The 19,875-nt window shown below is 46.9% G+C and overlaps 1 protein-coding gene across 2 annotated transcripts; it reads left to right on the forward strand.

Moving 5' to 3' along the window:
- The first annotated feature begins 231 nt into the window (after positions 1-231).
- Positions 232-18,379, forward strand: LOC115330930. Of its 2 annotated transcripts, XM_040212617.3 has the most exons (5): positions 232-301; positions 4,478-4,629; positions 7,853-7,954; positions 16,895-17,057; positions 17,724-17,813. In XM_040212617.3, exons 1-4 carry the CDS (start codon positions 243-245, stop codon positions 17,014-17,016), a joined length of 435 nt encoding a protein of 144 aa, XP_040068551.1. In that variant the 5' UTR covers positions 232-242; the 3' UTR covers positions 17,017-17,057; positions 17,724-17,813. The 2 variants fall into 2 exon arrangements, with proteins under 2 accessions (XP_040068551.1, XP_040068552.1); XM_040212618.2 differs by lacking the exon at positions 7,853-7,954 and adding an exon at positions 7,695-7,812 and having other exon boundaries at positions 16,895-18,379.
- The last annotated feature ends 1,496 nt before the right edge of the window (positions 18,380-19,875 follow it).

Consider the following 19,875-nt stretch of genomic DNA (forward strand, 5'->3'; position numbering starts at 1 on the left):
AAACTTCCCGCGCTTGCCGCCACTTTTTTTTGGTCGGCCAACAGAGCGTGACACTGCGCATCGGAAAACGTAATAATGATAACTTTTTATTAACGGTTTTCGCATTTCGTTGCATGTAAATTTTTGGTTACGCATTTACGGTTACATTTCTCGAACCTTTTCTCGCTCTCATCAGATGGCAGGGCAAGAGAACCGGAAGTCGTACCGGAAATCAATTTGAAATCCCAGGCTCCCAGGCGGCAATGGCGGCAATGTTTGTTCGTTCTCAGAAAGTTGTGTCCGTTGGTTCATCGTTTCGAACGTGAGCTCTGAAATCCATCCCATTTCTTTTACAACGTGCAGCTGCTCCCTTCCTGCATTATTTGCCGGATCAAGGAGCATCATTCGGAAGGCAGCTCGGTTAGTCAGATCCGAGTGTAACCATCGTATAATAGCTTTTGAATTGTGTTTCTATTATCGCTAATCTCTCGAGGTCCGCTGGAAACGTTTCGGATCCCGCTTTTGACATAGAGTTATTAGGGAGTTTTCGTAGACCGCGCTGGCCCCCTCCGCTAAGCGTTCCGCAACGAAGAAGTTGCTACTGCGCCTGCGCGCCGATAGCCTTGACTGTGGAGTTCCCGCTATCGTAGCGGGTTGCGGAGGGCCTTGCGGGACGGCGAAAACGATCTACGAAAACTCCCTATTATAATAAACGCTAGAGGCTCAGCTGGCGCTAGTGTCTACGGGACTTCCGGTTGCAAATTGAAGCAGACAGCATGCAGTCTACTTTTCCTGTCTTCCTGTGTATTCCTATGGGAAAACGCGCGTGAATTTTGTCTCGTCGCCGGAAAATAACATTAATAACTTTTGTTATTTCGGTTGTACCGGATAGTATGTACCTTTATTAATATTTTGAAAGTGTAATTGCTTTAGTTACAGCATTTTTCCTTTACCACTGAACGATGTTAAACTTCGCTATATTTCAGGCCCAAACCTCTGTTTCATGGCAGGTATGTAGAAACGAGCGTCGATTCCAAGCAAAATAACAATCGAAAGGAATGTAGAGTGTGTTTAAAGTTCGGCAGCATTCCGTTGGTGCTTATATATTGCTAATATATGCCTGTCCTCTCACTATATAAAAATGACCCCGGCGTGCACCTTTAAGAGGGGTTAAAAAAAACGTTGCAAACGTAAAGAATAAAGTACGTGGGCTACGAAAGGTGTATTTTCTTATTATTTCCTATGTTGGGCAGTTTTTATCGGGCACCTGTTCTCTGGCTTCCCCCATTTGCAAAGATTTGGAGCGTGCAGGTGATGATTTGAACGCAGAACAAGCATCTTCGCATGTATTCATGAGCAGAAAGGATAAAGCAGTACTTATTTATTGCAAATCGGACTATATTACGTAACTTTCAATTTATTTTCATCATCTGCAAGCACAAAGAGTTACTTATCCAGTGTTACTGTGTAGTTCTTGCCGTAGCTCTCTTGGTTTTCCACATGTCCTTCGTTCGTTTGGCACGTATTGGCCTCGAGATCGACCTAGAGGTGGCGCTACGGTCGCGCTATCATCATCATCAAAGCGGGGATAGGAGAACGGCCGCCCCATAGGCTCTCCACGTTCGCACGCGGACGGCGTAGATTCTTGCGTTTATTTTGTCGCATACTATCGGTGGCAAAACAATTCTAGCGGAAAAGGATGCGGTACTGTTCGGTGCTTCAGTGAAGATCAAATCGTGTTGCCAGCGTGCGGCCTAAATTTTTATAATCGCCTCTGTGTGTGCGTCGTCTGCTCTAGGCAGACGTTAAAAAGCATGGATAACCACGACTGATGCCTGTCTCCGGCCGAACTGGAATATTTATGTTAAATATTTGTTTATTTTAAAATGGATGTATCGGTTCATCAACATGGGAATTAAAAAAAATAATAAATTCCAACCCAGATAACAAAATACTGGTGTTGTGGGCTGTGAAATCGCAGCCTCTGTGCTTTGTTTTTTTAACTTCTAGCTTTTGCAGTAATATAATAATCAAGAATGAAGATAAGTTAGCGCTGTAATGGAAATTACCATGCTATTAAGTTCCTCTGCCCTTTTACTGTGCCATAGTGTGGGTAGGTTCTTTGGTGTCTGATAAATCGAATGCGTTGCAATGAGGGGACAGTGTCTCTTCTAGTTAAGATCTGCGAGCTGCACAGTTGGCAGGACAACTGAAACAAACTTTTCTAATATATCTGCCGAGGCTGTAATAAAAGAGTGTAACCGAGCAACGCAGCAATGTTCCGATTATTAAATGGTTTTCTCGGTAGTGTGGGTTCACCCGCTTGAATTTTTTTGGTGAGCGCCGCGGATGTCAAAAGGCTAATACTATAAATATCTGGCTAAATAATCTTGTATTCAAACACGGTAGACTTTGCAACCCAAACACACAATGCACACCACAACACAGACAGCATCAATCGCAGTGATACTCTTTTATTGATGAGGGCTAGCGACCTTCACGAGACTTTCCGATCACCCTCCGCCCTCACCTAACGTACATCGGGACTGGACAGTTCATCGATTAACTTTCAGATTAATCAAGTAATGCTTTAATTGCATTTTTTTTGCCAGTTAATTGGAGTCTTGTGCTGGAGAAAGTCAACAAGGAGTAAAAAATGCCTGCATTAATATTTTTGACGTCTCTATTTGTTTTGTGACACAGGCTTGCACGGTAAACCACTTCAGCGTGCTTGTCATTTCGCCGAGGGTGATTATATGGTTTAAATAATAACTTTAAAAAAAAACTCCATTTTAAAAGGCTTCCCGTGTTCATATTTATGTAGGACTCACAACGTGAAGTTTAAAATGGGAATGCAATATGTCATTTATGGCATATAGTAAAACCAGCAAACAAATGTGTAGTTTTAACGTCTTTCACTCAATATGAGTGAAAGACGTTAATCAACATACGGATTTATTGATTGATTAGTCTATTTAAGGATAGTGATCAGTCGGGTTACTTTTCTAATCAAACCGCAGACCCACTCAACATTCGATGCTTTATGAAAGCCACGGTTTGTGCGAGATACAAAAAACATGTGGGACTGGCGATTGTATACAAACCAACACACTAAGATTATGGAAGCTTCCGACTTAATAGTAATCGCTTTGCTGAATTTCTACACATGGGAAACGATACAACACAACCTTTAGTAAGAAGAAACGGCAACGAAAACATAAAACATTTAATAAGGAATGTCAAGCTCAGCCTCAAACGGGCTTGTGTCGTCGAGATCCATGTTTCTGAGCGTGCGCCCGTAGCAGACGACGCACGGCGGGATCCCCGCTTTCGCACGTTTCCAATTTCGGCCGCACGGTGGCGACACGGTTCGATCTCGGGGCGATATACCCCCATGCTGTAAAGCGCCGGCGCCGTGTTCGCGCTAACAGTGTCCGACAGTGCACATAAATACATGTACGAAGCGGTTTTAGCACCGTTTTTCATGCGACGAATATCAAATAAAAACGCCGTAACTGACCAATTATTTAATCTGCGTGTCTGGGAAATGTTCTAATGTGCCTAGTACTTACGAATTATTCTTGATATTTGCTCTTATAATCGAGCGCAGAGAGGAAATGCACTCGCTTTTTTCCGTAGAAATGCATTACCGGAAGTCAATTTCGGACTGCTTGCTGTCTGCTTCAATTTGCAACAGCACACTAGCGCCAGTTGAACCTCTAGCGCGCATTATAATAACTCTATGGCTTTTGACGTTTATTATTATTATTATTATTTTATAATTATTTTTATTATTAATTTTTTTTTTACTTGTTCACTTTGTACTAGAAAAAAAGAAAACCTTTGACGGGCTCTGAAAATGTGAGACATATGCTGTTCGATTGCGAGTGTAGTTTTACGCGCTGACATTAGTGAAGTTGTCGGGAATCGTAGAAGGAAGAGCAAACAGGGCAAGACGTAAGTATCTTAGCATGTTAGTCTCGCTCCAGCGTTTGACCGTGCTGTTTTACTGACATCGACGCCTGCGACGCTAAGCTTCTTCTATATTGTTTTGAACGCAAGTTCGCCGGATTAAACGTTTAGTTCCTCAGTTATTTGCCGCCTCATCATTTGTCATTCGTGACAGCATCGGAGCTTGTTCGAATATGAAGGCCTGCCCACAATGCATCTGATATTCTTGAACAGTGTCCACCGCATGACTGCAACTGGTTAAGAAAGTGCAGTTTTTTCATGTCACTCAGAATCTACAATCCTGTATCCAGAAAATAATCACTAGGCTAATAGCGAGACTACCTTTAATTTTGGCAAGCCTCCATGGTACGCATAGTTTAAAGTAAGATTCCTGGTTTGATAATCCAGTTTGAATGTTACCGTGATAAAATTCATACATTTTTTTTTGCTGGGGACTCAATATTAAAATTCTTACTCACCCATCTATGATGGTCCGACTGCCCCAAAAAGATATTTGTAGCATTACATCTCCTTTATTTTAATGTAGCTCAAGATTCAATATTCTGCAATGGGGCGACGAAGCGGTTTTCGGTGCTGTCAACCTGGAGCGCCGAAGCGTGGTGGGGCAGCCCTGCAGGCGGCTGAAGCGAGCAGCTCAGCAGAGGGCACTGACTCTTGACAAGCTGGCAGCCGTGGGCAGTAAGTTGTTTCTCTTTGCTCCCAACATGCTAGACTCTACCATTTATTTGCAGTCATCAATATGACTTCATGTTGACCACTTTGAGTGCTCTTTATTCAGTAAATACAAAATGAAGTATATGCATAAAGGTTGCTTGCATGTGAAGAATGGCACCATTTCTTATGATAATGACAGACCTGACGGAAGAATGTTCCAATCACGGACATCTGCACAGAGTATTACAATACTTAACACCTACAAGGAATCGCTCTAATTATTAAAGGGTAAGGTGATGTTTGTACATAATCAACAATCTTTAGTAACTCAGTTAAATAATTTTCAATTGTTTCCAACATCGTCATGCTTGTTGCAGAAATTGAGTTAGTCTTTTTTGACCTCCGTTTACTGAAGATCGCTTTGACTGTCATCACAGACGTAGCTTTGTTTACAGCTGCACTTATCAATTTTCTCCACCGAGCCACAATGGGCTGTGGTTGCAGAGGAATATAGTGTACTATTACAGCGAATGTGAGCTGAAACGCCATGACACCTTGCGCTCGGGACTATTAGTGCTGTTTGTCGTATCACTGGGCAAACGCACGCTGGGCCGAGATACATTTACTCCTGTGTTCGTTACGCCGTTCCAATCTTCGTCACGATGGGTGCACCATGCAACCCATTGTCTATAGACACTTGTGAAGGCCTTATTCTTAGATAATTTCCCTCTGCATCTTTGCCAGGGAAGGGACAAATTAAATTGTTATTTACCAACTTGCGCGCTTTTTACTTGAGTGAATTTAACTTTCTTCTGCAAACAGATTAGGCCTTTCTGGAGCATTCATTAACACGCCCTCAGAACCGGCATTTCTGCCGCTGCATTGGAAATGAGAGGTTTAGCTGGGGAATGCTTTAACAGGCATTACACAGCAGTGACGCACGGCCTGTTGGATAGTGCTCATCCCATATGACAACAGGCAGGTGTGGGGATCGAAAGAAACCCGCAGCCCTGGGTTTTACAGCGCAATCCTTGGTTCTCTTGAATGGCGAGAGTTATACATGAAACCGTTTGCAAAACTTAATCAAACCAATCTCTGCGGTACTTCTGTGCAGAGCCTCGATTTGTGCAACCATCAATTTGCGATGACGAGTGGCTCACGCTCAGATCTTGCTTCATATTTATGGAGAATGACAATTGTGTGACCTTGTCACCTTCGCACTCAATACCGCACCAGCCGTCTGGCTACCAGAAGGCCGGAAGCGTGCTGTGGCACGAGCACACGAGGAGATGTGTCTCTGCGTCAGTTGATGCCAGTGTTTACGAAGCAATGTGCCAGGTGGCGCTGATAGCGCCACACGTGTCGTTTCAGCTCATACTGGCCGCGATAGTACCTGATATCAAGCAGCAGCAGTTCTTAAAGATGCAATTCCCGGGAAAACCGGGAATTGTCTGGGAAATTTTAATTACCGGGAAAAATCGGGGAATTGTCAGGAATATTGTTAAAAAGCGAGCCCAGTCAGAGAAAATATGCCGGAGAGGCCGTCAAGTTCTTTGAGCAAAGAATTGTGTACTTGAAGGCAAAAAAATAGGCAATAAATTCTGCTTTTCCTCCTCATTCCTTTTTACAACGCCTACCCAGACACACACGCACACACGTGAAATGACCAGGGAGGATGGAAATGGCCCACCGAAGTGCGCCGAAATTACTCGAGGGCGCGCCTTGGAGCCAATAGTGGTAGTTTTAGACCACGTGTAGGCAAAAAGGAGAAAAATCAGTAGATTTTGTGGTATTATCACTGAATCAGCAGAATTTTGAAAAAATCAGTAGATCTGCTGATAAATCAGTAGGAGTGGCAACTCTGGCGTAGATAATGCAAAGATGGCAACTCCAAAAAAGAAGATAAACAAGGAGACGGGAGGAAGTACCTAGGAAGCAACAGCTAAGAGGGATTCTGGGGAATCTACGTCCCTACCGACCAAGCGGCTCGCCGTATACTGCCGTGAAGCCACACTCTTGTCCAAAACTTCTGTCTCAAGTGTGTCACACATTTTGAAAGAAATGAGCGGTTTTGCCTGGCGCAGCCTTTTAACAGCGTTGCGGGTTGCGGACGGACGTTGCGAGCGTTCAGGATTGCTAACCCTAATCACTTTTCTCGAGAGATGAAAACGCGTGAAAATTCGCATCCTTCATACGGTACGCACCAGTAATACCTTGAACTTTAGCACATGCATGAAATGCACCAAATAAGAAATCCGGGCGACGTTCGAGGACACAAATGCTTAGAAATCACCACTGTAGTCGAAGTAAAGAAACACGACGACACGGGCGTTTCTGCCGTCTTGAGAGTGCCGCCACGACATCGCCGCACGAGTAGGTGGATCTTCCCTTCTAGTACGTGCTGGGTTATGATAGCGACACACAATGAAAAATCACAGTCAAGGATAGCGCTTTTACGCAGAACGATGAGATGCACGCCGTCTACGACGACGATCACAACCGACGCCATGTTTGCGGAATAGAAGCAGCCGGCCCGCGACCGGCATGCAACGCGCGCGAACACTTCTCCTCGACTTGCGATTGGTCTGTCGTTGCGGTTGTTTGTTTCTTTGTTTCCAACGCAGCGGAGGGACGCACGCACGTGAACAACTCGTGCGTGCGTCCCTTCGTCGCTATATGGCAACTGAAGCCTCTCTCTTTGCTTCTCCCCGCGTTTTCGAGCAACCTCCTTGCTCCGCGAGTGCAGCTTGTGGCTCGCGCCGTCAGCGCCGTTATTTAGTGTCGCACAGGGAAGCGAGCTCGCTGCTCCGGTCGTCAGCGCGGTTGGCGGGCTGTGCCAAAAACTGCACTATAACCGGTATTTCCCTTCGCGCGTCTGCATTTTAAGCGGTATGTAATTACATGGAGTTCTATGGGAGGTGAACCGGTGGTTTAAAAAAACCGCGTTATACCCGGTCCTGCACTATAAGCGGTTACGTTGTAAGTGGTCTATACTGTACTTTCAAATAAACTCCGGTATATGTTACAGTTTTATTTATATTTTCAGTGACGACAGTGACTGCGTAAGCGGAAGTTCATTGTTTTTGAAGGGTGCCTCTTGGAGCGTTTCATGGTGTGCCGCAAGTGCCATGCCCCTTGCTGCAACACCAGAGATGTTGTCGGCACACTACTGATTGTCAACAGGAGACATGGTGGTGCCAGCCAAAGGTAAGTGGCAAAGCAACAGGCAATGGTTGCATTTGCGCAGCCATTCTCTTTGGAGCTGCTTCTCCTGCGACCATCTTGAGGAGCAACAAGTCCGTCAGCATTCAAGTCATCTCGGAGCGCACCTACAACAAGTGTCAGACTGGTAATCCGATGCCTGCTGTGAATTGCATACCTGCCAACTCTCCCGAATTTTCCGGGAGCCTCCCGAATTTTGATCACATCTCCCGATTGTATGGACGCGATCTCGGATCTCCCAAAAAATGTCCACCGTAATTTTATTTGTTTTTTTTTAATGCCGCCTTATTGCTATAATCATCACGCGTGTGTCATTGCGAGTTACTCAAGAGTAGGTTTAGGTTACTCCGGCGGGTTACCACGTGACAACTTAGAGCGGTAGCGTAAAACGAGGGTAGATTTTCAAAAGCCAAGGTACGAAACCTCTACTCCTGAAGTTGGAGCGCATTTTGGAACACGGCTTATATGACCATGGGTGCGCTAGGCTTCAGTTGGCTTTGTCAGGTCATCGAGTGAGGTGCGGGACGCAGCAGAACACTGAGCTTCTGCAAGGTCTCCGAGGCAAGAGCATTGCCCTTGCTGGGATGGACGCTGCGATTCGCCAGGATTCAGCGCAAAGTACTGCACCTACAGCTTCCACGAGGCAGTCACCAGGAAGGTCATCCATGTTGAGCAAGTGCAAGTTGGCGAGGTAACATTTATTAACTGAGGCAAACTAAATTATTGTAAAACTGATTTGCCTCTTGTTTACAACCACTGTTCCTATCTGCTTTAAATCTGATTGCATTTATGGAGGCCTTGCATTGATGCTGCAGTACATTGTCTGTTGGAAGAAATTAATGCATACACGTTGTGACCAGTCGGATGAGGTGACGGAAGGCAACGCCATGGAGAAGGTGGCATTTGTTTGTGGCTTCACCAAGCTGAAGCAGAAGGGCATACAGGCTACCATTCTGAGGCTTTCCTGAAGCCATTTGATTTCATACAAAATATGTTTACTTGGAGAATAAAAATTACTTGACACGTCAACTTGCAATTTTTTTTATTCAGCATGTTAGAACACACAATGCTTTAAAAGAATAGCACATATTGGCGTAAGGTGTGCCTCACTATCTGATATTGCAGTCAGTCCCACGCAAAAATCAATGCACTGGTTTAGAGAACTACTCCACGCTGGGACATGTTGGATCCAGCTCAGAATAGTTCCATAAACTAGTACTTCTTGCCCGGGTTGGTGGAGGTGGATGAGGTCAGCCGAAATCTGGGAAGCTGCTGCACCACTCAACACAGCGAAATCTCTGGGGAACCCTAAACCCCGTCGTCTTCCAAAGCGCGTATTGTCACGGAGTAAGGCCAAGAGACGGTAAATTATGAACTGAAAAGAAGGGTTTAATCAGCGAACTTGTGTCAAACAAAATAAAGAATGAGCGTCGAGACAGCAGAAAAGCAGGCGGCAATTTGGCGGCGTAACAGGAAGCGAGAGCGAGACCGACTCGACAAGGTCACGGGCAGCTCCTTTTTTAATGTTCGTCGGCATCGCGAAAATTCAGTCCAGAAGGTTCGAGCACCTTGTGTTCAGGGTGAGAATGAACAGGCACTTTGGAGAACAGGACGAAATGATAAAAGTTAGTAAGAATAAACGCAAATCTTCTGGAGTTCCGTGACCAAGCGCTGCTTGTTCGGCCCTGCGCACAGCAATATTGCATTGGGGTGACTGAGAACATGTAAGGCCTACAGGGCAGGATATCTAAAGCCACAGTATTCTTCTGATGGATAGGCATTCCTAATGGCCTTTACTACACAGGCAGGCAGGATCTTCCTGTTGTGCCTCCCAAGGCGGCGCCAAATCCACCTTGCAAACTGGTGGTATGCAACATACCTGTACCAGGAATAGAGAATCCAGATTGAACTCGGGTTTATGAAGTACTATTACAGCAGCAGGTGGGCCGTGATATTGACGCCCCCCCCTCCCCCCCCAACACCCACATAGCAGGTGCACTAGCACGCACCATGTAATGTGGAAGAACATGTCGGCTGCCCCCACGCATGCACTGTCTGCAGGTGCACCTGCTGTGTGGGCACTGGGAGGATGAAAAGGCCACAACCTGCCTTTTATTGCTGTTTCCACCGAAGTACAGTGTAATGATTATTCATTTGGAGTTGCCCACAATAAATTACATGAGCTTGGCCTACAATGTTCTGCATGCAGATCATATCTGCCCATGGTAGAATAAACTGTACCATCTCTTACAATAATGAATTGCACACAATGTAGACTCCTCGCTGCACTTACCAATTCCAACCTCGGATGACCTCCTTAGAATTAGAGGCCAGTTCCTGCACCAAAATCTGATGCCTGCTTGCCTCATTCCAAACTTAAACGGAGCTCTGTATGTAAGTGTTCGGTTATGCAAAATGATTTAGATGGAAACCGACCCATGTGTTAGTGTTTCAAATACCCGACACCACCCTGTGTTTGAAGGCCTTACCTGTGGGTTTCCCTGTTCCCGACCCCCGCAGGGAGCACCTGTGAAAGCAGGTGTTTGGAGAGTGGCGTCTCCACGGACCCCGAGCCATGCAGGTTCGCCTGCCCACGTCTGGCTGTGCGTGGCTTTCCCGTGTCCGGTGAAAAGGGCACCCTGGTGGTTGAACCGAGCCCGGGGTAGGTTTAAACCCTTCGGGGCCCCCCGGGGGGGCAATACACCACTTCGGCCCCGGCTTCTTGTAGACGGTAGTCCTGGTAAGGCCCGGCCAGGATGATTCAGTCTAGTCGCCTTTTCTTCTCCTATCCCCTCCGATTTTTCACTTTTACCTTTCCTGTTTCTTTTACTTCTATCTCATTTCTCTTACTCCTTTTTCACCCCTCTTTGGCGGCAAGGGCTAACCTTGGGTGGCAATGGACCTCTGTCTTGACTCACACTTGGGTATAGTTTCCCGGCAGCATTGTTAGCGTAACGTCTCCAGCCAAGCCCTCCTTGTTATGGTGCGTTACCTAACCCCTTGTTGGGCTCGATGGTAGGTGGTGAACCACGGATTCTGTACACTCTTCGCCCTCTTATGGCACCTTACCCCTCTAAACTCCGTTCCGGTCATGCCCTTAAAAGGCGCTGCCCCGAACAAAAAAAACATCGACAAAGAATGTGAAGCACAAACATTTACAAAGTTTTTCATCGTTCATTCGCTGGATGAACAAAAACCTGTTTCGAAGCTGTCGCCTTTTATTGTAGCAAAGGTGCTAGAAAACCTTGTAAGGCTTTCCTACAAGGCAAAAAAGCAGCACACTGGAGACCTTCTCCGAGGAAGTGAATACAAAAAAAAACAAAGTGACACACTCCTTAAACTGACTACCATCGTTGACGTGAAAGTGTCGGTGAGCCCTCATCGCTCACTAAATACTATCCGTGGAGTCCTCTCTGAGGATGACTTCTTGCACACTAGTGAGGAAGAACTCCTCGAAAGACTCCAAGGTGCCGGTGTCGTCGCCGTAAAACACATTATGTTTACGAAAGATGGCAAACAAATCCCTTCGAGACACGTTATCCTGACTTTTGAAAGGCACACTCTCCCCGAGAGTGTGCCTTACTTGAACTGCCGCATCCGCCCTTACGTCCCCAACTCCCAGCGGTGCTTCCGTTGCCAGCATTTCGGTCATGGAACACGCAGCTGTCGAGGGAAGGAGACGTGTGCGAAGTGCGGTAGTCAGGGTCACGTTTCCAATACTTGCGAGGCGGCTGTGGCCCACTGCGCTAATTGCGGTGGACCACATCCTGCTTATTATCGTGCATGTCCCCCTTGGAAGCTAGAAAAGGACATTCTTACCATCAAAGTAAAGGAAAACATACCATACCCAGAAGCCAAGAAGCGGTTCTCCTTTTTGTCAAAGGGGAGTTTGGTCGAGGTGGTGCGCAGGGGCCCTGCACCGCGCTCGGAGTCAAGGGCCACCCAGGTCTCTCCCGAGATCTTGGCGGCCGACTGCAGGGCCCCAGCTCCCCGACAGGAGCAGCGGCTGCCTCCTCCGGTCCCTGGTGGTAGAACGCGTGCTGCTTTCCTTCCAGGGACAGGCCGGCAGCAGCCGCGCCTGCCCCCTCTCCTAGGTCACCCCCTGGGGAGACGGAGCGAGCCTCTTGCTCTTGCTCGCTAGAGAGGGCCCCCCTACCGAAGGAGAAGCATGTTGTCCATGCAGCTCCTGGGAAAGGAGGGAACCAGACGAGCTCACACGACCCGACGCCCAGTTCGTCTGCAACCCCCCCAGCCGATCGTGGTCAGAGTTTGCCCCCCCCCCCCCCCCCCCCCCCGCACACCTGGCCGAACAAGTGCTGTTCTAAAAACATTGGATACCTCTCAGGAGGTGGAGATGTCGACAGATGCTGACAATCTGTCCACTCCTGAGTCTGACCAGGGCAATATAAAGTGAGAAACGCCCTCCAGTAAACATAAAATGAATAAGAAGCCTGTAGTCCCACCCAAATGATGATCCCAATGCCTTTCACCTAGTTTGTATTGACTCTACAGTCTTACTTATTTTACTAGGTTTATTTTTCAGTTGCATATTTACATACCTTTTATAGATGACTAAGTTACATTTTATGCAATGGAACTGTCGCGGTAATTTAAGAAATGATGATGTCAATTATTTCGTGGATCAGCTTCAGCCCATTGCTCTCGCCTTGCAAGAAACCCATCTTCACTCTCATTCATTTAACATTTTAAGACGTCATCAGGTTTTTAGGAAAGATCGCCCCTTTTCCTCCCCTTCTGGCGGTATTGCAGTGGTCGTGCAGAGTGGAGTTGCTTGCTCTCAAGTTCCCCTCTGCACGCCACTGGAAGCTGTTGCAGTACGTCTCTTTCTGGACCGCCTTGTAACAATTGTTTCTTTATACTTACCACCTAAGCTGCAGGAACTTATAGGACAGCTCCCGCAACCTTTTTTAATTTTGGGCGATTTTAACGCTCATCATCCTATGTGGGGTAGTACCCGTCAAGACTCTTGTGGTGGTATGATTGAACGTCTTTTATTGTCTTCGGGGCTGTGCCTTCTTAACGGGAGAGAACCAACCTTTTCTAGTGCGGCACACAACTCATTCACATCCATTCATGTTCCTATTGCTTCACCTTCATTACTTCCTTGCTCCCCCTGAAAGGTTCTTCAAAACCTTTTCGGAAGTGATCATTATCCAGTTGTTTTAGAGAGTACCGTTCCATTGCCTAATCTTTTAAAGCGGGTCCCTAGGTGGAAGTTAGACAAGGCAGACTGGGCACTTTTTAATCTTCACTCCACTTTAGATCCTTATTTCTTCTATGTCCCCTGAGAACGCTACTCTTTATGTTACTGAGCAGATACTCAAGGCTGCTCAGCAGTCCATTCCAGAAACATCTGGTGATATACCCAAAAAATGTAAACCTTGGTGGGATAAGGAGTGTGCCACAACCCGGGCGGACCAAAATAGGCCATGGGGCAGATTTCGCAGATACCCCACTTCAAGCAACCTTGTAGAGTTTAAGCGACGAAAAGCCAAGGCTCGTTGGACTAGGAAACAGGCAAAGCGGAAGTCGTGGATGAAGTATCCCTCTTCCTTAACCAGCTTCGTCCCGGCCAAAGAGGCCTGTGACAGATACAGGAAAGTAAATGGGGATTATAGGTGCTTTGCCATTTCAACGTTTAATGCTCCTTCTTCGTCACTAAAAGATATTGGTAACATACTCAGTGAACATTTTTATAATTCATCTAGTTTGGCCAACTACAGTGTCACCTTTGAAAAGTTAAAAGCTTGTGTGGAACAAAAAAGCTTGTCATGTCAAGAGGAAATTCAGCATCTTATAACCAACCATTTACACAGTGCGAGCTTGAGATGGCTCGTAATGTGACAAAGCTCTCTGCCCCTGGTCCCGATGGAATTCATTATGAAATGCTGCGCCGCTTTTCTCCAGAATCCCTTGAAAACCGTCTCCTGTTTTTTAATATTTTGTGGGAAAAGGCATGTTTCCCTCAGGCTTGGAAACACTCACATATCATCCCCCTCCTAAAGCCTTATGCTACCGCCCAATTACACTGACAAGCTGCCTTGGGAAGACATATGAAAGGCTTATAAACAGGCGACTGGTCTACATGTTAGAAAGCCAGAGGGTCTTTGATAACAGTCAATGTGGATTCCGCCAAAGTCAATCTACCCTTGACCACCTGGTACGCTTGAAAGCTGTGATACGTGAGGCATTTGTAAACCGGCAGCATTTGGAGAAGCATATGATACAGCGTGGAGGTATGGGATTCTCCGAAACCTGTATGCCTGTAACATCCGGGGCCGTATGCTGCGAAGCATAAAGGAATATCTGACAGACGGGACTTTCCAAGTTTGTCTCGGCTCAGCCCTATCAGATTCCTTTGTTCAAGAAAATGCAGTCCCTCAAGGGGTGCTTTAACTGTGACTTTGTTTTTGCTAACAATGAATTCACTCGTACAACTTCTGCCACCTTCTATTTCATAGTCTCTTTATTCTGATAATATACAGATTTCATTATCGTCTTGTAACCTTTCTAGTCGTGAGCACCAGTTCCAGTTAGCTGTAAACAAACTGTCCAAGTAAGCCGACGAAAATGGGTTCAAGTTTTCTGCTTCGAAAACGGTCTGTGTGCCTTTTTCTTTGCGACGCGGGTTGTCTTTGGATCCATCCCTGGAATTGAATGGAACCCCTATCCCAGTTAGAAGGGAGCACCGATTTCTTGGTGTAATATTTGATAAAAAGCTTAACTTTATTTCCCACCTTAAAGCGCTGAAGCAAAAATGCCTTCAGTCCTCAAACCTTTTGAAAGTTTTATCTCACGAGTCTTGGGGGTTTGATAGAAAATGTATCCTGCAGTTATACAATGTCCTTGTATGATCCCGTCTTGACTATGGTGCAGTAGTGTATGGATCGGCTCGGCCCTCTGCCCTTTAGATGTTGGACTCGGTTCATCATCTCGGCTTGCGACTGGCAACAGGAGCCTTCCGGACGTCGCCCGTCCTCAGTTTGCATGCAGAATCCAAAGAGCTGTCCCTGAACAAACGACGTACATATCTTAGTCTAACATATGCTTACAAGATTGTGGCCGACCCCCAGCATCCGACGTACTCTTCACTTACAAGGTCGAGGTTCTTTCGCCTTTTTGAAAATAAACCAAGCATTGTGACATTGTTGAGCTTCCGTATTGAACATCTTCGCACTTCTCTGCACCTTCCTCAAGACCAGGTTGGCCTTGTTAGGAAAGTCAACGGTATTCCACCTTGGAAAGCACAGTGAGTTGAATCCGACTGGTCTCTCGCGAAGTTCAACAAGCACGGCATTTCCCATGCTGTAATTAAGCAAGAGTTTGGTGAACTGCAGACTAAGTATGATGGTTATCTTCATGTTTATGCAGATGGTGCCAAGACCTCCTCTTTTGTCGGTTGTGCTGTGTATTCTGAAAGCTTCTCCAAGGTTCAACGACTTGATTGTATTGCCAGCATTTTTACTGCGGAGCTCTATGCGGTATCAATGGCGATCGAATGCATTATCAATAGGAAAATACTGAGGGCGGTCCTGTTGACTCTCAAAGTGTGATTCTTGCAGTTTGCTCTCTTAAAGACACTAAAAATATGCTTGTACAACAGATTCAATATAAAATTAACTCTGCTTTGCATGGAGGTCAAAATATAAAATTTTGTTGGGTACCCAGTCACATTGGCATACAAGGCAATGAAGAAGCCGATAGAAGCCATCGTTATATACTTCTGTTGCCAGGAAATCTTAATGGCAACAACTTCTTGGTCGTCGGTGCAAAACTGCGTGGCGTCGATTTGGCAGCGTGGTGAGTCTGTGCTCACATCGATCATTGCTCTGCCTGTGGGACCCTCCCCAAACCTTTTGTTAGTGATGGATGGGCACGAATACGCCTCAAACCCTGGTAATGCAATCTCTGTCGTGTTAGTTTCCTGCAGGAGTAGGATATCTGGGCGTTCCGATGGTACATCGAGCCCTGAGCTCCGCCACCCTCTTGCGCAGCCCCTGGCAATTCCACTGCAGAACTTTTTGCATGATTTTGCAGGGAAAAAGGACTTGAGCGTTGTCATGCGGCTCACTGGAGGGGTACAAAAGCTATCATCATCATCCCATAGGGGTACAATTTCGGTCTCGCTCACAAATCGAAAAATTCGCATTAAGCGCGAAACACATGTACAAAGAAACCGTCCAATCCGACGTCCGATCAGGCAATACGACAGTTGGAGGCAAGGGTTTTCAACGCTCTCCGGTGCTACAAAAACCCTTGGCCTCGAAGGCCATTCCGGCAGTTCGCACGTCGGATCGGACGGTTTTGTCGTACATGTGTTTCGCGCTTTTTTACATAAATATTGGGCAAACTTCTTTTTTTTTGGACGAACATTAGTTTTGAGACATGGCTGTCCTAATTGGGTATAAAAAATTTTTTTTTTCTGGTTTCAGTGTTTCTTTAAAAAGTACAATATTACAACAAATTAACAGGCGATTGTGATGTTTTTTTTTCTAGCGCTACAAGTAGACCCGATTATATCGAACCATCCCTTGTATCAAACTATTTGTGAACAGACTGGAAGCTGCAATAATAATGCATAGCGAAAAATGTGGTTACATTGAACGGGAATTGCAGCGTCTCTTGATAGATCGAACTGCTCTGCAAGCTGGCTTTCGCCCCGTTGCGAGCAACTCGTTGGGGAAAAACCAGCTTGCAGAGAAAGCTGGCTTTTTTTCTTTTGGGGCAACTGCTTTAATCGGCCAAAAGGAGAAAAAAAATTATCTTTTCTGTAGGGAATGGGGAGAGGGTGAGCCGGTGAGACCTTGAAAGACAAAAAGCGGCCTCTGAATGGCCGCATGGAGCGTCCCTCATGACCTACAGACGCTCCTTTGAGTGTAAACGTTTCTAGATGTGGCGTGCTTGTTCGTTGTCAAATTCATTAAAACTTTTATATAGAATTACTCGCTAGATCGAACTGGTGGACGGGTTTTTCCGAGTTCGACATAAACGGGTTTGACTTAACAGCAGTGCATATGGATAATTTCCATGTTCTTTTCATTTTCAGATTTCTTCGACATGTACATCGGACAAGCACCCTCGGATGTGTCGCCTAGGAAACAAAAGGGTTTCATGAACAAGTATATCGCGGAGCAACTTCAAGATATCGACAGGAAGCTGCAGTTTTAAGCTACTTTTGGGAATTTAGTTTTCCTGTTGATATGATGACAGTGCGTGGCTATTTGCTTTTGTCATGCCTGTAACATATCTGTTTCGTCAACTGTACCTGCTTTCGAGACCTTGTTTTAGTTTCTTGCATGCTCTTTTCAGGAAGTGTGTCAGGATGTCATTTCAGTGGAGAGCCTCGGAATACGAAAGGCAGACCGGGGGTTGCCAGCTTACCTTTTTCTGAACAGGAATCGTATGGGTGGACCTGCATAACGGGTCAATCCGCGTAACAGGTCGATCCGTATCTGGTCGGGTGCTCTTGTTTGTTACCTGTTCACATATAGGACGACCTGTTTGCATACGGGCCCCGTATGTCCATAACATTGTGTGACCCAAACGGGTCAATCTGTATGAAAATTATATGTGTTTCTTCTGTAAGGGTTATCACAGCGAGGGGGCAATGAAGGAAATATGGCTGTACTTCTGAGACAGCAATGTTCGCTTATATGTCCCGCCCTACTTAACCGGACACATTTACGCCAAGATCATCATTCATCCGAACACTAGGTTTACTAAAAGTGGGCTATCTTTCTGTGTTTTCAAAGAAAATAACAAATCGAGCCCAAAATGGGGGGTGGGTTACCGTTCGGGGAAGGGGCATCTCGGAATTTTACGGCAGTGTCCCCCCTTAACTTTCTGCCCCCCTTGTCTTGCTCGTCCATGTGCAGACCAAGAAGAGGCACCGTCCCTCGAGGGGTCAGTGCAGACCTTCGCGTGCGGGGACTGCGACAGCGTCTTCGCTTCCCTCGAACACTTCCAGGGACAATGGAAGAAGATGCACGAGAGGAGAGGAGGTGGGCACCAATGCAATTACTGTCCCTACTCCAGCGATATTAAACAAAACCTAGTCATGCACGAGCGCACCCACACGGGACAGAGGCCTTTCGTGTGCGGCACCTGCGGCAAGGCTTTCACGCAGCAGGGCAACTTGACCAGGCACCAGAATGTGCACACGGGCGAGCGTCCTCACGAGTGCGCCGAGTGCGGGCAGAAGTTCGCCCAGCCGGCAGACTTGAGGCGGCACGAAAGCACGCACACCGGAGTGCGGCTCCACGTCTGCCCAGAGTGTGGTAGAGGATTCGCTCAGACAAGTCACCTCTCAAGGCACAGGCAAACCCATTCCGGCGAGAAGCCCTATGCCTGTCACCTGTGCTGCTACAGGGCCTCTGATTTAAGCAGCGTGACGAGGCACCTGATCGGGGCACACTCAAAAGAGTATCCCCACAAGTGCGGGGACTGTGGCAAAGGGTTTCTGTCCCCAGGTGAACTCGGAAGCCACATGAGGAGGCAGCACGCCTGCGGTGACCAGAAGCAGTAGATGAACTCAATGATGGGGGAGGGGGAGGAGGCACACGGGGTTGCGCTCCTAACGACACTGGGGAAACCCAAAAACAAAAGTGACACTGGCGAGATTTTTTTTTTTAATAAATACATTGTATATAGATTGACATTGGATTACTGTTCCGTACGAGCGCATCGTCTGAAAGGCCCTCTTTGCCCAACCGTGGGTGTAAGGATCGACGAAGGCGATCCTTACACTTTTGCTAATGCTCTCGTGCTAACGGTGGACCGTTAGCACGAGAGGGAACTGGCTGCTAGGAAAGCGTTGGCGAACACTTCCCTCGGTGGAGGGCGACTTGGATAGACTGGTGTACTTTGCGATGCGAGGGTCAAAACTCGTGCTTCCAGCCGAGAGAACCGGAACGTGCGTTTCCGGTCGGGAGAGCTATCTAAGAGTGCGGTGGTTGACTGGGCAATGTTGGACCACGTCTGGCGGAATGATCGTCGGCGCTGTCCACATCGGGGACGGCTGTCCGACTCGCCTCACGAGTTCTAAGGAGTCATTTGCTCGCGTCCGAACCTGCCTGACGTTTGGCCGTGAGACATACGCAGATCGTGGAGCATCACACAGGAAAATTAAGCGATTTCCCCATGGTGGAGAAGTGAGCCGACTGGTTGTGCACTCTCGGCCACTGGGAAACGCCCGTTTCATGACGCATCGGAGAATCGCAGGTCTACCAAAAAGGGGGGGGGCCAACAAGTGATTTCTAGTGGTTCTACTTTGTGCTGGAGCTCGAGAGCTCACGCTCCGTAATCGAACCCCGTCAAGGGACTCCGAGGGACAATGCCCCCGTAATCGGGATTTTATCCTACGAGCCAGCCAAGTATGGCTAACCCCCGAGCACCTCCTTCCCACCTCGCACTAGAGAGTAATCTTTGCAGCTCGGTTTCGCTATGTACCTTTATTCGCTACGACAGTATTAAATCATTTATATAAAAGTAACCCCCTCCTATCGAGGTAGTCGGTGTGGCCAAGGGAACCGACTTGGCCTCCGACGCAAGTACCACCCAGCTTCCCACAGCAAAGTTCGTCAGCCGATGCGGACATTCCGGGGCGACGCAAGGCATGAACCAAGGAACCCGTACTGGGGAGCTCAATCTTGCTGGAGAGCTATGCTTTGGTTTATCCCCAAGCGTAGCCCTTTATTTCATAGCACCTAAAAAACTCGCTGGAAGCCAGTGCTGGAAGCGAACTGGCGAAGGAAACGCAAGCCACTGGCAGAGACGGGCCTGCCGCTACGGTGAACAAAAGTGAGCGCAACTACATTGGTCAGGTAGCATTTTAAATAGACAGCAAGGTCCTTTAAAGTTCAAATTATTTCTTCCAATAAATATTTAACTCGGGTTCAGTTTGTACATATCAAATTTTTCTTAACGACAGAGTTGCCAACCAGTAGTTGTTTCTCCAAACAAGCTAGCTTCATTACAACACAAATTATGTAACACTGGTACAAAACACGGCCATTACGTTAAGGACAA

The sequence above is a fragment of the Ixodes scapularis genome, unplaced genomic scaffold, assembly GCF_016920785.2.
Source record: "Ixodes scapularis isolate PalLabHiFi unplaced genomic scaffold, ASM1692078v2 PGA_scaffold6__148_contigs__length_123643588, whole genome shotgun sequence".
In the NCBI taxonomy this organism is placed as follows: Eukaryota; Metazoa; Arthropoda; class Arachnida; order Ixodida; family Ixodidae; genus Ixodes; species Ixodes scapularis.